This window comes from Pleuronectes platessa, chromosome 10 (assembly GCF_947347685.1).
Source record: "Pleuronectes platessa chromosome 10, fPlePla1.1, whole genome shotgun sequence".
Lineage (NCBI taxonomy): Eukaryota > Metazoa > Chordata > Actinopteri > Pleuronectiformes > Pleuronectidae > Pleuronectes > Pleuronectes platessa.
Window position 1 is genome coordinate 10599310 of NC_070635.1, and position 20016 is coordinate 10619325.

The 20016-nt window shown below is 42.8% G+C and overlaps 3 protein-coding genes across 3 annotated transcripts in view; all 3 read right to left on the minus strand.

Annotated features, from left to right (window-relative positions):
• Positions 1 to 2053, minus strand: part of LOC128449257 (cytochrome P450 11B, mitochondrial) — an 8894-nt gene extending 6841 nt beyond the window's left edge. The window contains exons 1-3 of the mRNA XM_053432328.1: positions 1811 to 2053; positions 1173 to 1256; positions 250 to 470 (exon numbers count right to left, since the gene is read on the minus strand). Coding sequence (XP_053288303.1) covers positions 250 to 470; positions 1173 to 1256; positions 1811 to 2053 — 548 coding nt within the window. The remainder of the gene's footprint in view (positions 1 to 249; positions 471 to 1172; positions 1257 to 1810) is intronic.
• A 4367-nt stretch (positions 2054 to 6420) lies between these two features.
• Positions 6421 to 10968, minus strand: clk2b (CDC-like kinase 2b). The gene is made up of 11 exons (XM_053432908.1): positions 10900 to 10968; positions 10107 to 10197; positions 9951 to 10017; positions 9758 to 9874; positions 9513 to 9679; positions 8205 to 8299; positions 7207 to 7336; positions 7032 to 7114; positions 6877 to 6956; positions 6712 to 6802; positions 6421 to 6624 (listed from the first exon to the last, which is right to left on the minus strand). The coding sequence occupies exons 1-11, from the start codon at positions 10966 to 10968 to the stop codon at positions 6442 to 6444; spliced, it is 1173 nt and encodes a 390-aa protein (XP_053288883.1). The 3' UTR covers positions 6421 to 6441.
• A 784-nt stretch (positions 10969 to 11752) lies between these two features.
• Positions 11753 to 19723, minus strand: LOC128449258 (meiotic recombination protein REC8 homolog). The gene is made up of 17 exons (XM_053432329.1): positions 19668 to 19723; positions 18538 to 18606; positions 18309 to 18451; positions 18156 to 18231; positions 17956 to 18076; positions 17738 to 17858; positions 16849 to 16916; positions 16668 to 16746; positions 16419 to 16542; positions 16155 to 16333; positions 15431 to 15628; positions 14151 to 14332; positions 14029 to 14068; positions 13635 to 13719; positions 13444 to 13533; positions 13152 to 13255; positions 11753 to 12176 (listed from the first exon to the last, which is right to left on the minus strand). The coding sequence occupies exons 1-17, from the start codon at positions 19721 to 19723 to the stop codon at positions 12073 to 12075; spliced, it is 1839 nt and encodes a 612-aa protein (XP_053288304.1). The 3' UTR covers positions 11753 to 12072.
• Positions 19724 to 20016: the final 293 nt, after the last annotated feature.

Here is a 20016-nt window from a genome sequence, read left to right on the forward strand (position 1 = left end):
CGCATCATTTTTGCTACATAAACAACAAACATATTAAGAACCAAAGAAATGAAATGGTTTTGCAATGACAGTAGATTCGGACTTAATGATCGTCTGACCGCTGATGTAAGATGTAAAATCAAAGTTTGTGTTTGAGCTGCCATTACAGATGAGAGCATCTTCTCCTGCTGTTTCCTTGATATTTGTTCAAACAACTAAATCAATCCCAAGGCCGTGAGGTAATCGCCCCTCTGATCACATATGGATCACATGACATTACAGGAGTCCCCAGTGGTTGATGTAGGAGTGGACGCCTTGCTGTGCTTCCTCCCTCTGAGCCGCGCTGTGTTGAAACTGAGGCCTTGAAAGGCGCTCAGCAGGTTGAAGCCGTCGTCCTTGGCTTTGGTTTCAGGATAAATGATCTTCGACAGCCCGCGGGGGAGCGACACTTTCCCTCCCACAGACCTCAGGTGGCTCATGTCCTTCGGGCTCTTAATGGTGATGGAAAAATAGATCAGGGAGACAGTTAACGGGCCAAGCGCCTGACACAAAGTGAAAACCAAGATAATTTAAATTGACTCTGCGTTTGTCCACATTGCTCGTGAACAGGCCAGAACAACGTGAAATGTGGATAATAATAATTACTGAACGTTTGAAGGTTTGACACAGTAATGTGAGGGACGTGCACAGTTGTTAATCTAAAGCAGAACATGAGACTCAGAGCATGAAGTTACAAAAGGTGATAGAATTTAAAGCTGATCTCTGCGATTATAATTGTTACATTTGAAATTTTTAACTATATTTATCATCAACAGTAAATATATTCTAAGGAATTTTAAGTTTGTTGCTATTGCACTATGAGCTGCTTGTTGAAAATCACATAAAGATTTGTAGGTCAGGTAAATTGATGTGTGAATGTGTTATTTTAATTTCTATCTTTTTTAAACAGGTGATTAACATAAGATTCTGGCAACAGAAACAAAAAAATGGCCAAATGTCAAATGTCAAATCTGGTTAGGTAGCAGTAAATGCAAAGTCAGTGCAAGTACATGTTAGATCAAGTAATACGGGACAAACAATTCCAAGTATTTAACAAAAACTTAAATGATAAATCTGATGTTGTCTTATACTGTTGTACAAACATGAATAAAACTGTTACACTTGTTGTTTTGTGTTGTTCTGCACCCACAGACCTTGGACAGCTGGTATTTTCTCCTGTAGTGATTTCTCAAAGCGGCTCTCTCTGCGTTCTTCTGAGCGTTCAGCGCCTCCCGCTGCTTCCTGTAAACACAGCACACAGACATGAACAACCTGACCTACTGCAGACAGATTTCAATTAAAGCTCATTATACAAATACACCTGCTCACAATATGTGTCACAACAGCTCCACTTGCACTGAACGCACACAGGGTGGAAGTCACTCTCATTCAACCATGTATATTACTATAGTTTATTACTTTGTACTTTTGTACTAAAGTTATAGACAGCTACTGATTACCGAAAAGAATATGGTGGATTGTTATTGGTGAAGTGAATGAAGTGTTTAAATGCTTGATCTTGATCAACAACAACATTTAAAAATGATACTGATAAAAAACAATATAACCTAATATTAAATAGTATAAATATTATAACACATTTTTACTGCATTGAGTACTCTATTGTTACAGTGCAATAATAAAATAATATTATGGTACTGTAATTAAACGTTGTTATAGTAGAGTAGTAAAGTATTGTTACAGTAGACCTATATTGTTGAAGAAGAGTATCAGTACTTGTATATAGTACTACCTCCACCTCCTCATGTAATGTCTCTACATCACCCTGCACTTGCCTCTCCTTCTCCAGGTCGGCCTGGTACGAGCAGATGACTGTGGGGTCTTTTGGAGGTGCAGTTCGGAGTGGGGGGGTCTTACCCGACCTCCTGCATCCTCGTCTGCCTCCCCCACCCCCTCTGCCCCTCCTGTCCCTGGGTTTAGCACACAACTTCTCTTGCTTCATCCCCGACACACAGCTGGTCAGCTTCCTGATGGGCGTCCTCAGGGATTTCTTCACTCTCAACAGAGAATTCATGATGAAGCTCTCTCTTTCTCTCTCTCTCTCTCTCTCTCTCTCTCTCTCTCTCGGGACGGGAGACAGCGACCACCACACCTCTATTTGATTGACAGGTGATGAGTGGATGTGTAATGGTTTTCTCCTTGGCTCATGTTGTGTTGCTCTGACAGGACGAGCTCAGGACACACACACAGTCTCACGTCCTGTGGCGGCAATAACTCAGGTTGAGACCTGGCAAGGACAAGGGTGGGAGTCAGAAAAGGTTCAGACACACAAAGACTTAGTCCACACACTCACTCACACTCACACACACTCACACACACTCACACACACTCACAAAGGTTCAAGCAACGATCAAGTGTTTGTCTTCTAGGGACGTACTTGAAAAAAGCAGAGAAAAAATGCACAAGGACAAAAAAATGTACATGTAATACTGATACATTTTATACTATCTTTCAGATAGTTTGACACAATTAACACACAAAGTAAACTTAAGCGTGGTCACACTTACCCGTGCAGTCGGCTCACAGCATAAAATCCTGCTAAAGCTTCAGCCAGATGGCCTCCACCGCTACCCCACAATCTCCTTAAGCCTCAGAATAAACCGGAGAAAGCAACAAAATTGTCTTCACAGAATGTTGTGTTGTGTCCTCGGCCTTCACAGGAGAAAACGACTGTTCCAGGTTTCAGCCTCTGCCTCCTCTCCTTCCCTCTTTTCCTCCTCTTACCTCGCTTCGCTCTTCCACAACCTCGTCTCTCCTGATTAGCACTTAAAGGATTTAATGAGGGGGATCTAGTTAGCTGTGACAGGTAAAGCACCCGATGACTCAAGTGTTTGTGATGGAGATTTAGAGATGTGAGCTGATGTCATGTTGAGTGACACATCCTTGCTGACATCACATTAGTGTTGCTCCTGTATTCGGAGTCTGATTTAAGACTTAATTTCCCCTGTTTACGTGCAGCCGAGCAGTGAAGTGAGCTATCAGACAGACGTTCTGAAAGGACAGGTAAATTCCAAAAACTCTGCAGCTCCTCACAAGACCATATTCGGTATTTGGTTCAGTGGATTAAACAGAGATGAGAAAAGGTACACCTGGATGGAGGGAGTCTGACCTGAGAGGGCAGCGTCTGCGTCGCAGGGAGATAAGAGGGAAGTGATGACAACTGGACCGAGAAGCTGCCCAAACTGCTGAAAGAGTGACAGTGGGAGGTCAACCTCCCCCCCTTCAACCACCCCAGCAAACCAAACATGTCACTACCAAGACCTGGTTAAAGATACAGAGCATGTTTTATCAGTGTTCTGCACAAATGAAACTAGTAAATGAAGCAGTTTCTTCACATCATTTTGACTTGTTGCAGCCTGAGACCCATAAAGGACAAAGACACACAACAAAGAAAGAGAAAAGAGATCAGTGTAGACTGTTTCTAAAGATGGACGACCTGACTGCTCCCCAAAAGTGAAGCCAAAGCGTCTTGATCGCCTCCTTGTGGCTGGCTGAGGTATTGATCATAAATGCTGCTCAAAAATGTTTATTTTCATTTTTGGTAGTTCCTTTTATTTGATGCTATAAAAACAAATATCATGAATAGGGATTTGTGATATGAATATGATTCATTTTAAATGACTCCCCCCAGCCCAACCCCAAAACCCCAAACACACACACACACACAAACACACAAAAACACGAACACACACACACACACACAAAGTGGTTCTGAACACCTCAACCTACTCAATTAAAATCCTTTGTTTCCATCTTATTCTTTCCCTACCAGCCGGACTGCTTCGCTCTTTGCCAGGTGGAGACACTTTAATGCTTTAAGGAGATCACAGAGAAATGCCACGCCTCCACCAGCTCGTCTTCAGCAGCAGATCTGGGATCAGTTCACTCATCCAAAGTGCAGGCATTTACAACTGAGAGGAGGGAGGCTGTATGTTTGCATTATTTACTGTATTGGGTGTGCGCATGTGTGTTACTCACTGTCACGTGTTTAACTGTCACTGTCACTGATCCAGAGATTCCACAAAGTGTTGCTTTTGTGTTTTCTTGCATGGAAGAGAGAGAGAGATCGAGAGAGAGAGATCGAGAGAGAGAGAGAAAGAGAGAGAGAGAGAGAGAGAGAGAGAGAGGGACAGAGATGGGTCAGAGAGACAGAGACAGAGAGAATCACAAAGAGAAATACAGACAGAGAGAGAGAGATCATCCATCCATCTATCCATTATCTATACCGCCTTTCCTCTTAGGGTAATGATGGAGAAAAACCAGTATGATATGTGTAAACAGATATAGGGGAGATAAAAATAAGGTGAGGCTCTCTGATAAAATATGTCTTACAAAGGAATTTAAAAAACATCACTGACTCAGCTGACCTTCTCTCCTCAGGCAGTTGTTCCAGATCCTCAGGGTCCTGACAGCAAAAGCCCCCCCGTCCCCTTTGGGTTTCAGCTGAGTCGCTGGAACAGCCTCTGATCTCACAGTGCGTGCTGGTGCAAGTTGCACTAAAAGGTCAGAGATACAGTTTGGACAGAGACCATGAAGAACCTTCAAACTAATCAGTAAAATCTTAAAATCCATTCTGGCCTTTTCTTATCACACAGTATTAAAACATAGACATTTTGAAGAGCTGGGTACAGATCCTTATCTCAGCCTTGCTGCCATGAGGTGAACAGTGATACCTGCAGTGATGACTGAGCAATTATTATTCAAATGAATAAGCAGCATCCGTATCCAGTACTAAAAACACCATCACTTAACATTCTTAAATATCGTGTCGCTCTTATTTGCAGATAAAGATGGAAATCTGAATTGTTTTATTTATTGTTTGTCTGTTTAGTTTTGCATTCACACAGAAAACAGTGTTTAAACTTGTTAGTTTAGGCACAGACTTGAGGCTGGAGCAGGCACAGACAGTCGGTGCTGCAGGAGGTCGTCTCAGGCTGTTAAACCATGTTAAACACCTGTTTGAGCCTCAGTAGTCGAGGTGAGAGCTTCAGTTCTGCAGTTTCTTTGTGTGTATTTGCTGGAATGAATGAAATCTACTGGAACACAAAGGTGCTTATGTTCAGGGTCATCAATTTGATGAACCTCAGTTTTTCTTTTCTTTTTAGAAACCGCAACAAATCATAAAATATTAGATACTGACATTTTTAACATATTTTTCTGATAACGGTCGTTTAAAGAATACTGTTAATACAGTCTATACTTCAAATCATCTTATCATCTGTAGTTTGTTTCTAATTTTAGTCAATTTATTACAAAATGTGTGAAGAAAGGTGAGCAGATAAAGTTGTTAAAGTAGCCCTGTGAAAAGCATCAACAACAGCTAAATCTTTGTTGAAAGCAAGTAAACAACAACAAGTAAACAGTCATGAGTCTTCCCAAAAACTTCCCCTCAACAAGTGTCCATGTGCACATAAACAAGTTTCTTATGTTTCATATTAACGTCTTCAACAACCTACAATGACTTTTAGCATCGCCAAGGAAGATCATTTACATTTCACACTTAAACACACACTCGCACACACACACAAACACACACACACACACACACACACACACACACACTCTCACTTCAGAAGTGTAAGGTCTCAATCGTTCAGGCACACATACGCTGACACAAAGTCTCTCTCAGCTCTGCCAAGGCTGAAGAGGAAACTTGGCGAGTGCACTCACTCGCTCAGCCTTGTGCCCCCGCTCTCTGCCGAGCTGCACTCAATAAACATGCCAAAGTGGGCCAGCGAGTCAATGGCAGTGTGTGTGTGTGTTTGTGTGTGTGAGAGACACATGCACAAATAACCCGTACACTGGGTGAGAAGAAGCCACACACATTATTAACAGAACTGAATTTATTGAATGTCTCAGGTTCTTTTATACAAAAAGTTTTACAAAAACATTGTTTCGAAAAAGAGAACAAAACTGAAGATATACTTTTATATTGATATCCTCTAAATTTTAGAGATATAATATAAAGGTATATATTTCACAGTTATTTGTTTGGGTTAAACTGCATGTGTAGATCAGCCTTTAAAAGACAATTCCACACTTTTTGGCCTATTTTACTACAATTCATGAATAAGTTTTCAGTGACTGCAAAATAATCTTATATTAGACAAAAATAAATAGTGAACAGAAGGGGCCTGCACTTCTGGAACATCTGGAACATCTGGAACAGCACCGGGTTAAATTCAACATAATTAGCATCATGCTTTGTACGTCAAATGACTGAAATGAATGTAACGTAAAGAAGCTCCACAAAGATTTGTCTTTGGTGCTCCCTTACTTTTTTAGCACATGACCTTGTCTGTGCCATATACAGTAACTGAATCTGCCTTGCTTTACTCTTCTCGTATTGCTTCATTCCCTGCCTCTAATTCGATCAGATGCCTGCGGGCGATCACTTCTCCGTCATCTGCTCAGATCCAGGCTGTTTCTCCAGACCCGGCTCCTTCCTGGCTCAGTGAGGGGCAGGAGGAAGGGATGGCGCCCAGCGGAACAGAGAGAAGTGCGTTTAGCGGGCTCGTACTCCAGCATCGTCTCCAGCAGATTGAAAAACTGCTGGTGCTCGACTCCACGTGACAACAAGTACTTCTGTGATAACACGCAGAAGAAGCATGTTGTTAGAGAAGGTCAACGTTCTTAGCTGGTGTGTAATAATGTAAAGTGGCCTCGGCTCACCTTCAGTGGTTTGCACTTGGCGTTCACGTAGCGTCCGACCTTGGAGCCCTCGTTCCAGTCCAGACGCCCTCGGTTGAAGTACTTCTGCTTCCTGGACCCCAAAAAATTAAATGTCAGATGAAAAGAAACACGTTTGTATCTGTGTGGAGCAGCTCTGAGTCATACCTGCTCCCTTGGATCATCCTCTGGGGAATTGGTCCCTGTATTCTCTCCATCATGGCGAGATGCTCCTTATTGTCATGTGTCTACAAATAAAAACAAGACGTCAACAACATGAGGTTCGTGCTACTTTCAACATCAAGTACAAGCAGTCATGTGACCTGGAACAGCGTGAAGCCTTCGTAGAACTCGAACAGGATGCAGCCGATGCTCCACACGTCACACGGTTGACTCCAGCCGAGCTCTGTGGGAGCAAAGACGCACCGAACATCTACAGTCAACTAAACAAGGCCGACTGCTGCTGGCTGGTCTCGGCTCTGAATCAAGGTCTCTTACCCAGGATGACCTCCGGAGCTCGGTAGTGACGTGTGGAGATGACGGCAGAGTGGTGCTCGTGGTCAAAGGTGGCGCTGCCGAAGTCCACGAGCCGCACCGTGGTGTCGTTGATTCTCCTCTCGTTGCACTTCTGAGGAAGACAGTGGGAGACACGGTGAGGGTCCTAGTGGTTTATGGGTTTATTGTGGTCGTACTGGTCGTCAGTTCTTCCTGTTATGACGTCACTGAACCGAACAATGTAACGGCTGAGATGTGGGAACACAGCAGCTATGATGAAGAATCATTGAGATTCATTGGACTAAAAACAAGCCAATGAGTCTCAGTCAGATCCATGATACTCTATTTCAGAGCCTATTAGTAGTTTTGGTCATTTTTACAACGACCAGTATTTCATCAACACCTTGAGGGAAGTTTCTAGAACCTCATTCAGTCAGTTGTACTCAAAATGTAACGATATAGGGTATGTATGATTTTGGAGCTCAACGTCACTGTAACTTTGTGAACATGATATCTTGAGAATGTCCCAAGAGAATCTTATACAATTTGTCACCAATGTCCGTTAAGACTCACAGATGAACTGATTAGGTTTGGGTGGCCAAAGGTCAAAGGTCAAGGTGGCTCTTCAACATGATATCTCAAGTCTGCCTTCGGAGAATTTCTTCAAAATTTGAGTCGTCACATGGGCAAAAAGATTAAGTGATTTTATTTCAGGGAGGTGATTGTTCTAGAATGAAAATAGATTTTAAAAAACTGTTCACGCTAAGGTCAAATACACAATCCTCAGTGTGTTTAGATAAATATGTGAGTGCCTATAACAGGGAACACATGAGGGTGGTTCACAGGCTCTGCTGAGACAAAAGTTGCATCCGAATGGGCGACTGTAAAGTGACCTCTCCTCCTGCTCGTCCTATTAATCCACCGCCTTTTCAACATCCTGGTTTTCATTGTTCCTCCTCCCCCTGAAGGTCCCAGCCTTCAAACCCGCGGCTGTTTCTAACCTTCTCAGCGTTGTAGATGAGGGAGAACTCCGAGTTGACAAAGAGGATGTTCTCGGGCTTCAGGTCGGTGTGAGTCAGCTGGTTGTCATGGAGAACTGCAGACAGGAAGAGGAGGGGGAGGAAGTAGGTTTTAGATTTATTAGCCAACACCCTCCTCTGGACAGAATATCAGTTGGATCAATATGTCAAACAAAGATTTGAGGTGAAATTCAACATATAATGGAATATTAAGAAGAACTGACTACGCCTTCCACCTGATGAAGCACTGGTTTAATTAAACATAATAAAATCCCGTTGCGATTTACTCCTCTGGACTGTTTATATTTACTTGATGAAATAATGATCTTTCCCTGCTGACTGTCTTTTTCTTTTAATCTTCCTGCCATGAGTGACGGTTCAGCTTCTCTTTAATTTACTTTATTACTTTAGGGTTAGGGTTAGTGCATATTACTAACATTTCTGAAAATAGGTCAGAGTTAGCCACAGAGGCAAATTTTCATCTGTTTCATCAAGCTTCTAAAATGTTGTTTCTGATTTACTGTATCTTAAATCTTAAGATTATAAGATTTACTATAATACCGGTATCTTACATTTTCTTAATTACTGTCTCACAACCTGTTTATAAGTTGTTTCTCGTTCTCTCAGCAGCAACTTGAATCATTACACAGTTCACCAGTTAACCAAGCTTCTCTGCCGAAGAGCCCTTCAGCAAAATTATCTATGTTTAAAGGTAAAAAAAAAGTCTATTTTTAGCAAAAATGACAAATGTAAATTGGTTCTTGCCTCTCAAATATTCGTATTAATATAAATATATAAAGATGTGCACCACATAGACATGCGTGCCCTCAAGCAGCAGCTCCCCGGTTTGATTCCCCTCAGGGGATTAGGCTGCACGTCATCATGTCATCATGTCATTCAGCTCCTCTTTCCCTGTTTCCTGTTTTTCTCTACTGTCACTATCCGAAGGCAAAAGACCAAAGAAACTATATGTGAATATGTGTTCGCTGTTTTTCTTTGTTCATCACAACAAAGTAAATATTCTGAGGTTGTTGATCAAAAAAAAAAAAAAGCAAAACAACATCATCCTGAATTTAAAACCCTGGCTGTGTTTGTCACCGTAACCTGGTATGAAATGAGAGAATGTAAATGAGGAAGACATATTACACGTTTCATCTGCTGGTGACGGTCTGTGCTGCAGTGGAACAACTGTGAATAATCTGCTTACTGTCACCACTGACTATGATGCAGGGGCACCAGTGAAAAAGAGAAGTGGTGCCGAGCAGCCGGAGCTGTGCACGCCGGACTCACAGCTGACAGCGTGGCAGATCTGGTGGGCCATGTGTCGGATCTGGTTAATGGGATAAGGCAGGAAGCTGTTTGCTTTCAAGAAGTCAAACGTGCTGAGAGACAGCAGCTCGAAGGAGATGCACACGTGGCCGTAGTAGTTAAACCAGTCCAGCATCTGCACACAGTGTCTAAGGAACACAGGGATGAAATTAATGGGAAAAAAAACAATAGAAACACGATCTCAACAAAATGATCAAACAACTCACCTTTTGTTGAGCGGATCTTTCTCGATGATCTTCTCCAGCACATTGATCTCCAGGTTGGCTGCTTCCCTGTATTTCTCCTGGTTCTTAATGATCTTTAGAGCAATTTGACTTCCTCCCCTGCATTTTAAAACACTACGTTTCAAATCTGAGCAGATCAGACATGTTGAATATCAGTATGTTCAAGGATGGTTACCTGTTGTAGTCCAAACACTGTACGACTTTCCCAAAAGTCCCTTCACCCAAGGTGTCGACTATCTCATCTGAGTGGCAGATTGAGGTGAAACAGATCATTACCACAGGAGATCTTGTTTTCATTCAGGCAGCCAACCGCTCTTGATCTGATACTCACATCTGTCTTCCAGGATGTCCCCGCTCTTGTAGATCAGGTGACCGTTCTCAGTGTCCCTCTCGCTGTCGACCTCGGCCTCGGAGCTGCTCCGCTGGAAAACAAAGTCAAACTCAAATGTGCGACAGGTGGAGCAAAAGATGGTAAAACATCAGGGCAGAGATCAAGCTATTTGTGTCGCCTCCATCACTAAAAACAGATTGAGTAACGTTCTGACCGCGGGGCCTTAAAGGGCAAAGGTCACCAGCTGGACTCAGACCTGACTTAGACTTGATGATGAGTCAAACCTTCAGATAAATACACACACAGTGAAACAGATCTGCACGGCTTGTTATTTCATGCATTATTTTAGCGCTGCATCAAAGATTTGAAATCAACCCTCTGAGTGTGAGCTTGTGCTTCGACGTTGATCACTGTGACGAGAGCTGGATTTAAAAGAGGCAAATAAGAAATGTCATATGACGTCTGGTTTTCGTCGGAGGAGCAGTGGCTCTATTTCCATCTACGTTCTGAGACTGTTATTAATATCAGAAGCCCAGCATGTGCTGAGGAGACACTTGAGTGTGGGACACGAACGGGACCGTGCACAGAAACGAGCAGCGGCCCCCAGACACACACTCAGTCCGCATCTGTTGTTCGAGGATTGTGGAGCTTGAAGACTAAACATGTAATAATGTGGTGTCACAGCATGGTGCAAATGTCCAGGTCAAAAGTCAAGCATGATGCGGAGGTGACAGGGGTTTGTGCAGAGCGGTGCACACACACATGCACGGAGAATTGAGATGTGGATACTCACTGAGAGGCAGAGGCAAATACAGTCCAGGAAACCCTTATACAGAGAGTACAGCTCGGTCTTTCCCATCATGCTGAGAGGACGGAGCGAGCTGGCGTGGAAGAGGATGGAGGGAGGTAAGGTGGAGGAGAGAGGCAGGTGAAGCAGAGGCAGCACGAACACTGCGCCACGAGGAAAAGAGGATGGGACAATGCAATATTACAGCAATTACGCGAAAAGTTAAAAAAAAAAACGAGAGGACATGGAGTTGTGATGGAGTAAAAAATAGCCTTCAGTGTTGTCAACGGGTACCAGGAGCAAAGACTTGACACATCTACACGTTCCAACCACGAATCTGACAGGAGGAAAAAAACACCTTTAAGAAGAAGAAAGAAAAGTGAAAATCAAACAATGGAGAGAAGAAAAGGGACGAGGTCAGCTGGTGTAGAATACAAAAACAAAAAGTGACGGACAGGAATGAAACGAAAAGACGGGAGGAGGAGGGCGACAGGAGAGAGAGAGAGAGAGAGCGAGCTGAGACAGATGCTAATAATAAACTTTGGTCACAGCCCCCCCGAGAAAGTCTTCAGAGGAGAATCAAGATGTGGTGAGGGGGAGCGATGGAGGGGAGAGAGAAGGTGGGGGGGGTTCCAGTTTCACTCAACTCACTTGCTCTCCCTCCTGCACCTCCTTAACCCGCGCAGCTTGTTTTGCCACACCTGCCCCGCTCTGCGTGCTGCACATGCCTCTCGATACACTCACTCTACACAGGAACCACTCAGAGAACTCTCATAAAAGCTTTTATTTTGTAGTTTGTGTTCTGAAGGACACGCTCCTCAAACAGAGACAAATCTGTTTGTTTTTTTAATCTGTGCAGAATAACATGAGATCAGCTCATTAAAAATATCAAAACTACAAATGGTAAAAAACTGTGAAAAGCTCATGAAGTTGATACAGGTTATGAGTCACATTAACAATGTAAATTCATGCTGAATACTCAGAATAAATACCCTGAATATAAATGCAGGTAAAAAGTTTAAAAAAAACACAATAATCTCAAACATGTCAACAAGATGCAACAAGCAATTTTAGGAAATGATCACTGACAAAACATGGGACTATTTCTGTGTTATGTCGTATTGAATACAGAATTATGAACCTGAACAAATGTCAGAACAGGAAGCTGGTGGCGACTTGTTACAAAGTCTGCAGCACATCTCTGTAGTTGGGTCCAGGTGTTATCCAAATGTCGCCGTAAGGTTCCCGCTGCTTCACACGCACTTTCCTGGACGAGGCGATCCCTGCACGCAAGACACACACACATCCAGATTCACATAATGACTATATCAGTTATAATCAACGAATGTGATGAAAACTAACTGAGCTCAGAAAATAATGTAAGGTGCATAAAAAGTCCCACATTCATAGATATCAGTTTCCTAAATGTTCATCAAGATCCATGAATTATTATTTGAGAAATTGGTGAAAATGGCAAAAAACACATGCTAATGACAGTGATCATTCCTGGATCCGCCCCCTGATCAAGACCCACATCGGAATTGAATCGGTTCTTTCCTTCACCAAACTGCATCCTTCCACTAAGGTTCATGGAAATACATCCAGTACTTTCTTTACAAACAAAGAAACAAATCATGCTTTCTACTTCATTACATTTATTTTCAAGCTTCTGTTACTAGATACTTTTAAGAAGAACGCTTTAAACAGTAGATCCTGTCGTTCAAAAGAAAACATGGTTTTGTCCAGGATCACATTTCAGACGTCTACAGTAAGTGAAAGTGATTTTTCCCTCTAAACTTCTCGCGTGGTTCCAGTAGGATAACAGAAATCGACAAAGACTTGATGTCCCTGAACTGGGAACTGTCTGCAAAGAAGATCAAATCTCCACCTAAATAACCTGCTGCTGACACACTGATGCCTCAGTATTAATAAACTAAATGTGTCACAATGTATCAGGCAGATGGACCCAACCAGTACTTTTACTTTAAAACTATACTTTGCTGCCCCTACTTCTGTACTTCTACATTAGCAATATCTTCAATGGAGGATTTATAAATGTATCATAAAGTCTGTTTATTAAGATCTGATACTTATAATGATAATAATAGAGACCTGGATTCTTCTCAACAGGGCGTCAGATCCCTTCACTCACTGACCAAACACTAATTAAAAAGCTTCCCCAGGTGCTGATCCAGCAACATTAACACAACTTCAACATGAGCGATGAGATGCAATGAAAACTGAAACTGATCCTTTACCCAGGAGCTTCTGAAAAATGATGCTGACAGTCGGGCGGTCGGCCTCTGGCGGCAGGAGAGACTGAAAAAGCACAGGTGCAGATTCATCCTCATCCGGCAATAACCTAGATACACACACACACACACAGACACACACACACACACAGACACACAGACACACACACACACACACACACACACACACACACACACACACACACACACAGACACAGAAACAAAATCATATTTTTTGCATCTAAACATATCAAAACAAAAGTCTTCTGGTTAATAGTTATGATTTTATTCCTGTTACCCTGGAGACTCGGCCGCTGGTCTCTCCAGAAACTCGTCCACCACCTCTGGGATGTCCTGCAGGACGGAAACAGACCTAGAGACAATGGACCTGCCACCACACACAGACACAGACACAAACACACACACACACACGTATACATAAGCCCATCTGCAACTCAAACACTTCACACATCTTTGTTTCTTACGTACCCTTCTTTCTCCAATGAGTGCATGGGCGAGATCTCTCGAGATCTTTCCTTTTGGTCAGAGCCCTCCAGGCTCAGCGTACCAAGGCCTGGACAGACATACACACACACACAAACGCTTTTGACAACATTGCGTTGGCTTAAATTCATTCCCTGGAGGCTTGCCGTAACCTTTAGCCATAAGTGATACATGCCAAACCCCGACCTCTGACCTCTATCTCACCCCTATGAACGCACAAACCACTTAGCTTGTGCTGAATGCAAATGCAGTGCAAAAGGACAACACCCCCAATTAAACACAAACAACCAGTCCCCAGTCAAAATCAAAAATTTGTTTTCTAGTGGCTCAGGTTGTGATATGTTATATGTGGTATTAGCAGCCTCATGGTTTCCTTTACCTGAAATATCATTCTCTTGTTCTTCCAAATCTCTCTGGACCTGCATTCACACACAGACACATCATTATTATTATTCATTTTGTCACGCCACCACACACACACAAACAAACACTCCTCCACACCTCTCTGGGGCTGAGCTCCAGTCTCTCCTCCTCTCTCTCTGACACCTCCACCATCTCCCGATCTCTCTCTTTCTCAGAGTCCGTGGACTCGGGTCCTCTCTCTCCGACCTGCAGGTCCGAGCCGGAGAGGGGCGAGATTTTCGCCGCCTGTTGCCATAGAGACAGCACCTCTTCAGGCAAGACTGTCGGGGGGGGGGGGGGGGGGGGGGGGGGGGGGGGGGGGGTTATTGACAGGGGTTATTTTTGAAAAGGTTACTGTACCTGAAACCTTTAAAGAAAAAAATGCAGTAGCTGAAGATGAGTTGGAGGAAAACGCAGAATTAAAACTGACACATGTTCCACTTGACATCAAAAATAAATATAACAATTTGGAGACCTTCAATGAAAATCACAACAATGAGACGATTTGAATGAAAACCACTGGGTTGAATTTTCCAGGAACCTTCTGCTGCTGCTGTTTATAATAAACATTCGGAAGTCAGACTGTTCCCTGTTAATGGGAATAATGGTAAAAAATGAGAGAACCTAGGAAACCAAAGGATTTTTATTGAAGGATAGACATAAATAGTGTATATAGATATAAATATGAATTCCTGGAAGTGTTATGTTTTGTTATAGCGACACATACTACATAGTTCAAAGTACTTCTTTTTGTGTAGCTGTTAGTGATATAGTTACATGCTAGGAAGCCATCAGAGACGCAAGGCTGTAAATATCTACCCTGTGCCTTTTTGACTGCATACTTGTTGTGTACTTATATGTCATTTGAGAACTAAATATGCTGTCTACTCATATGTTGTGTTACACCAGGGTTCAGAGAGAAATGTCACATGTATGTTGTCGGTCATTAAAATGGAACAAACTGCACCGATCCATGACATGAAACACCTAACATTTAACACTTAACAATTTGTTGCAATACACTCCTGATATAATTTAATATTTTGTATCCGTCTTAAGATGTTTATCCGAAATGGATTGTTATTGCTGCCTGACTTTTATATCTTTATGGACTTTTGATCTCTGTGAGGTTTTCATTATTAAACAAAGGTTAAATAAAAAAAAAATTAAGAAAAATGTAAATGTGATTTGTAGTTTAAAACTAACAGTATAAAGCATCTCATTAACACCTGACATACTCCTGGTATTAAATCAACTTATCTAAACCTTGTTTTTTGTGTTCAATTATTTATAGACTGTAAACATGCATTATTATTTAGTCACTATGCATTATTATATAGGTTTTACTGAGTGGGTGAAAACAGTAGTGTGTTACTGACAGGTGCATGGGTTGTTGAGGAGATCAGCAGCAGAGCTCTGAGCGACAGAGGGCAGTGGGCGAGGTGGACGTCTGGTCTCAGTCAGAGGGTTGTCGATCTGCTGCTGCAGCGCCTCCTGGGGGATCTGCGTCTCTGGGTCGAAGAAGACCAGCTGCCTCTTCCTCCTCCTCCTCCTCCTCTTCACCTCTGGAGGGGGCACTTCCCGAGCATGCAGGGACTGTGGGACGGAAACATTCCAAAAGTCTTCAAATCGTAAATAATGTTTTAATAAAGAATAATATGTTTAATTCACTAATTAGAACAAGTTCAGCCCCCCGTTTTGTTTTATTTTAGATATTGTATTTTAGATATAGCCATTCTTTAAATGCTTTGATTATATTGTTAATTATATTGTATGTGAGATGGGGCAACATGCAACAAACTGAAAACAATTCATCAGTGATTCATATTCGTATTCATAACAGACGCCATCTGACTGGTGTTTAAAGGCGGATACTGACTCAGCCAGTGGTAGTTTTTATACGAAACACACACATGACATAAGCGATCAATCTTAATATTGATCCCTCACATTAAGCTAATATCAATATGACAGATCACCCTGGACAGTTTTTATCTCTATTCATAAATAATTCACTAATCATTGACCAAGCCACTTACATCTTGAGGAACCATTAAAGAAGAACGAGTGGCACCACATTCTGTCTCTTGGACACAGAGGCACGTACCTGTGACCCCAGGCTGGGCCTCCCACGTTTCCCTGCGGACGGCGGCGGCGGGAGGACCGGCTCAGACACGGGGGTGATGTGGCCTCGGGGGGGTCCCGGCCTCTCCTCTGACACGACAGGCTCTTCCTGAGGCAACAACGTCGGCTCCTCACCGGAGAGAACGGTGGGCTGTAATCTGACGCAGGGGTAGAAACGCGGTCAGTGGATCTGTGGGTGTTTGTGTTGATGTTTTCACGTCTATATACGTCCGGATGAATTACTCAGTGGTGGATCCTGTGGTCTCCTTTGTTCTGTCTTTGTCCTGCTCTTCATCTCCTCCCCCCCGTTCCATCTCCCTCTCTTGTTCTCCAGGTGGCACCTCGTCTCTCAACGTCTCCAAATCCCCTGACACAAAAGGTTAAAGGAAGAGAAAACATTGTTATTCAAGGGCCTCTCCTTTATTTTCATTTCAACCCCCCACCCCATGCCTTGTGTCATGGGAGGAAGGAGCTCTTAGCTTCCTCACACACCTTCTGGAAAGTGATCTGCTTGGGCCATGAGTAAGTCAACAGTGTCTAGATCGTGATCAACAAGCTCCACCCCCTCAAACTAGCATTGAGAAAAATAGAAGGAAGACGAATACAAGTGAAGATCAGAAAAATATTTGACACAAAAACGTAAATATCTTCACATTCACTTTGACAACTGCACCTCTGGAATGGGGATAAAGAGAGGATTGGGCTCTCTGAGGGTGATGGAGTCTGATGATGAAGTCATGCCTGGGGAATGAAAAGACAGAATGGATCGCATTAATCAAAAAGCCACTTCCACGTTTCACAGCTGCACAGCCCACTGAAGCCGGCAGGGGAGGATACAACTAATCAGGCTGCAATTAAAAGTGCCAAGTGAAGCACAGCTGCACGACACATCCTGACATCGCGGCATCAACCTCGGCCAATTAGGAGGAGGCTGTTGACGGCGGCCCGCTCTGCCCCGCTCTGCCCCACAGTCTCTCTGCTCTGGATTTCTGCCACAGTCTCCGAGCGCCGGCTGCTCCTGTGACCTGTTGGTGTTTCTCTGCATATCACTGCACAGAGCCCCACAGGCTCTACATACATCTCCACACATGTTTAATATGTCATTCCATTAAATGTGATGTAATAACTACCTTTATATAGCATCAATTTGTTGATTGTGGATATTTATACAACTGAACAACACAGCCCCCACCTTTTAGTTGTACTTATATTTCACCGTGATCACACAGGACTGAGAAACTGTTTTCACTGGCTGAGTGGGACTAGACCCAGGAAGAGAAATGTATCTTTTATATAGTTTTCTAGATACATTTGTGGAGACAAGCTGAAAATAAAAACGACTGAAAGCATTGATCTGGGACTGTCACCGTTTTTTGATTTTCTGTAGATCATTAAAAAACTGTATGTGTATGTTAATGAGGGATGTAGGAGCAAACATTATGAGAGTTGTCTTAGTTATTTTTGCCTTCACACTACTTTTCTATTTTTGTTCCTGCTGCAGTGACCCGGTGCCCTGAAGAGATCATTATTTTCATGTCATTACCCACATCATGTCATCCTACCAATGTCCTGTGCAGCAGCAGCAGCAGCAGGAGGACGAGGACGAGGAGCACCAGCAGGAGGAGACGGGCTGCTTCCTTCAGAAAGCTCAGGAGAGGATTCTCTCAGATACTCCTCTGCAATCTGAGAGACACAGGACAGGCACAATGATGCATTCTGAATCGTTTAAACAATTTGGACAGATTTACAGATTTCATTCCCTTATTTTGGTGTTTGATACCTGCATCAGTGCACTGGGACTCGGCATGGCCTCCTGCATGTGCATCACTCCGAATAAAGGATCCAGAGCTCCCTCTGCCTCCTCCAGGAGAGACAGAGCATCCGGGAGCAGCAGAGCTTGTCTGAGAGACAGAAACAAGGATCAGGAGTGAGCGTGTTTCAAACAGCAGGAAAACGTGTAAACCGTTGATCTGCTCTCACCTGTTCTGCTCCTCTATATCAATTTCCTTGGACTTCTTGTGTTTCACCAGCTGACCCACGATGGTGTGAACTTCCTCTAGATGAACACCAAGTCAAGAGTCAAGAACCAGCGCACTGAGCCACTCGGCCCTGCAGTCCGGTGTCATTTCTTACCGAGGAGAATCGCACACTGGCGATGGTAGACCAGGATGACGCCGTACTGCAGCTGGGAGGACAGGTACAGGGAGAAGCGAGGTCGAGGCAGACCAGGTCGAGGGGGCGGGACCCGCTGCAGCAGGTAATTCATGATGTCATCGCTGCAGAGGGTGTTAGCTCCATAGTAAGTGGAAAACTCACAGGGATGCTCATTGGGTAATATGAAAGTGAAGGGGAAATGACTCACCATGTGCTTTTGACGTTCACTTTGAGGAAATCTCGGCGAGTAACTCTGATCCCTTTGGTGGCCACGAGCCTGACAGAGGCACAGGACATGGATATGAGGTTGTTTCCTATTTTATTCATTTGGTTACAAAAGATAAAGGGGGATTAAATAATCTAAACTTCACTAGAGGTTGGAGCCCGGCTGATTAATATCGATACTATCAGCCAATATGAGCCTTTCACAGAGGTATCAGAATTTAGGTTTGCTCGTATGAATAAAATGCAGTAAAGATTTGCATTCATGTGTTTAATTTAAGCAGAAAATATGTTTATTATCTTGATTCAACTTCTATATACTTGGTTGTATTTGTGTTTTTTATGGTTAAACTGTAAAATATCTACTAAATAAGCTGAAGGCCTGTCTATGACTAAAAAGTTTGTTAAAGCTAGAACTTTATTTGTTCTAGTGTCTCAGTTTTCAGCTGAATCTTATGACATGACTGCAAAAAGCCAAAAGTCCTGTATTAGTGATGAGTTCATCTGCAGGTTACTTCACACCTTCCAGACCATGTGGATTTCTTCCCTTTAATCATCACGAAGCTTTTGAACTTCAGCTCATCTTCAAAGTTGTTTTCGTTTCTAATCCAGACTTCAAAGTCTCACATTTCTTGTTTTGGATTCAGGAGTTTTTTTTTTCTTTGCCACCTGCACCTGCCCCCTCCATCTTTTTCTCTTTCACACACTTTCCTTTACAAGACAGAGAATCTAAAAGTTTAAATGAGAAATAATATGACAAGAACTGTAATAAAGAAGCAACATGAAGTAAAGATCTGTAGAGTCTGTATTAATTAGACAATAAGAAGATCATCTCTTCAGAGGGATTTAACTCCATGCAGACACATGATTCTACTTTATTAGCATTTACTTGAATTAAAAAGTTATTACATTTATTGTAAAGTATATTTTCACAAATAATTTTTCAAGGAGGAATAAATAAAGACTCAACCATTATCATCCGCCTGGTTTGAGGCGTTTCTCTAGTAGAAATTTAGAAGGTTACCAGCAGCTAGCTGACAGGAGAGGCTTCTACAGAATTTAACTTTAGCTATAATAAGATTGGATTTAAAGGAGTTCGATTGAAAGTTCACTCACCAGATTGTAGAGAAACATCCGGTCTGATGTGTTAGCACCGCGGGGTAGTAAAACATGTTCAGTGAATCAGCTCAGAGCCGATACAGGTGCAGAAGTCACAGCTGTTAGTTCTGATCAGAGCGGTGTTTAATCCGCAGTGAGTCTGCAGATCACTGTTTGTATGTTTATATCATCTTTGGTTCGGACACGCTGATTGGTCAGAGCGGCTGTCAGGGGCCGGAAATAAAATGTATTCTGGACAGAAATGGACTGAACAGGAAGAGTTAAAGAGGATTTTTTTAATTGCACCACAATATGTAAAAAAAATTAAACGTTTCTCTTATTCAAGACAAAGAAGACAATATAACCA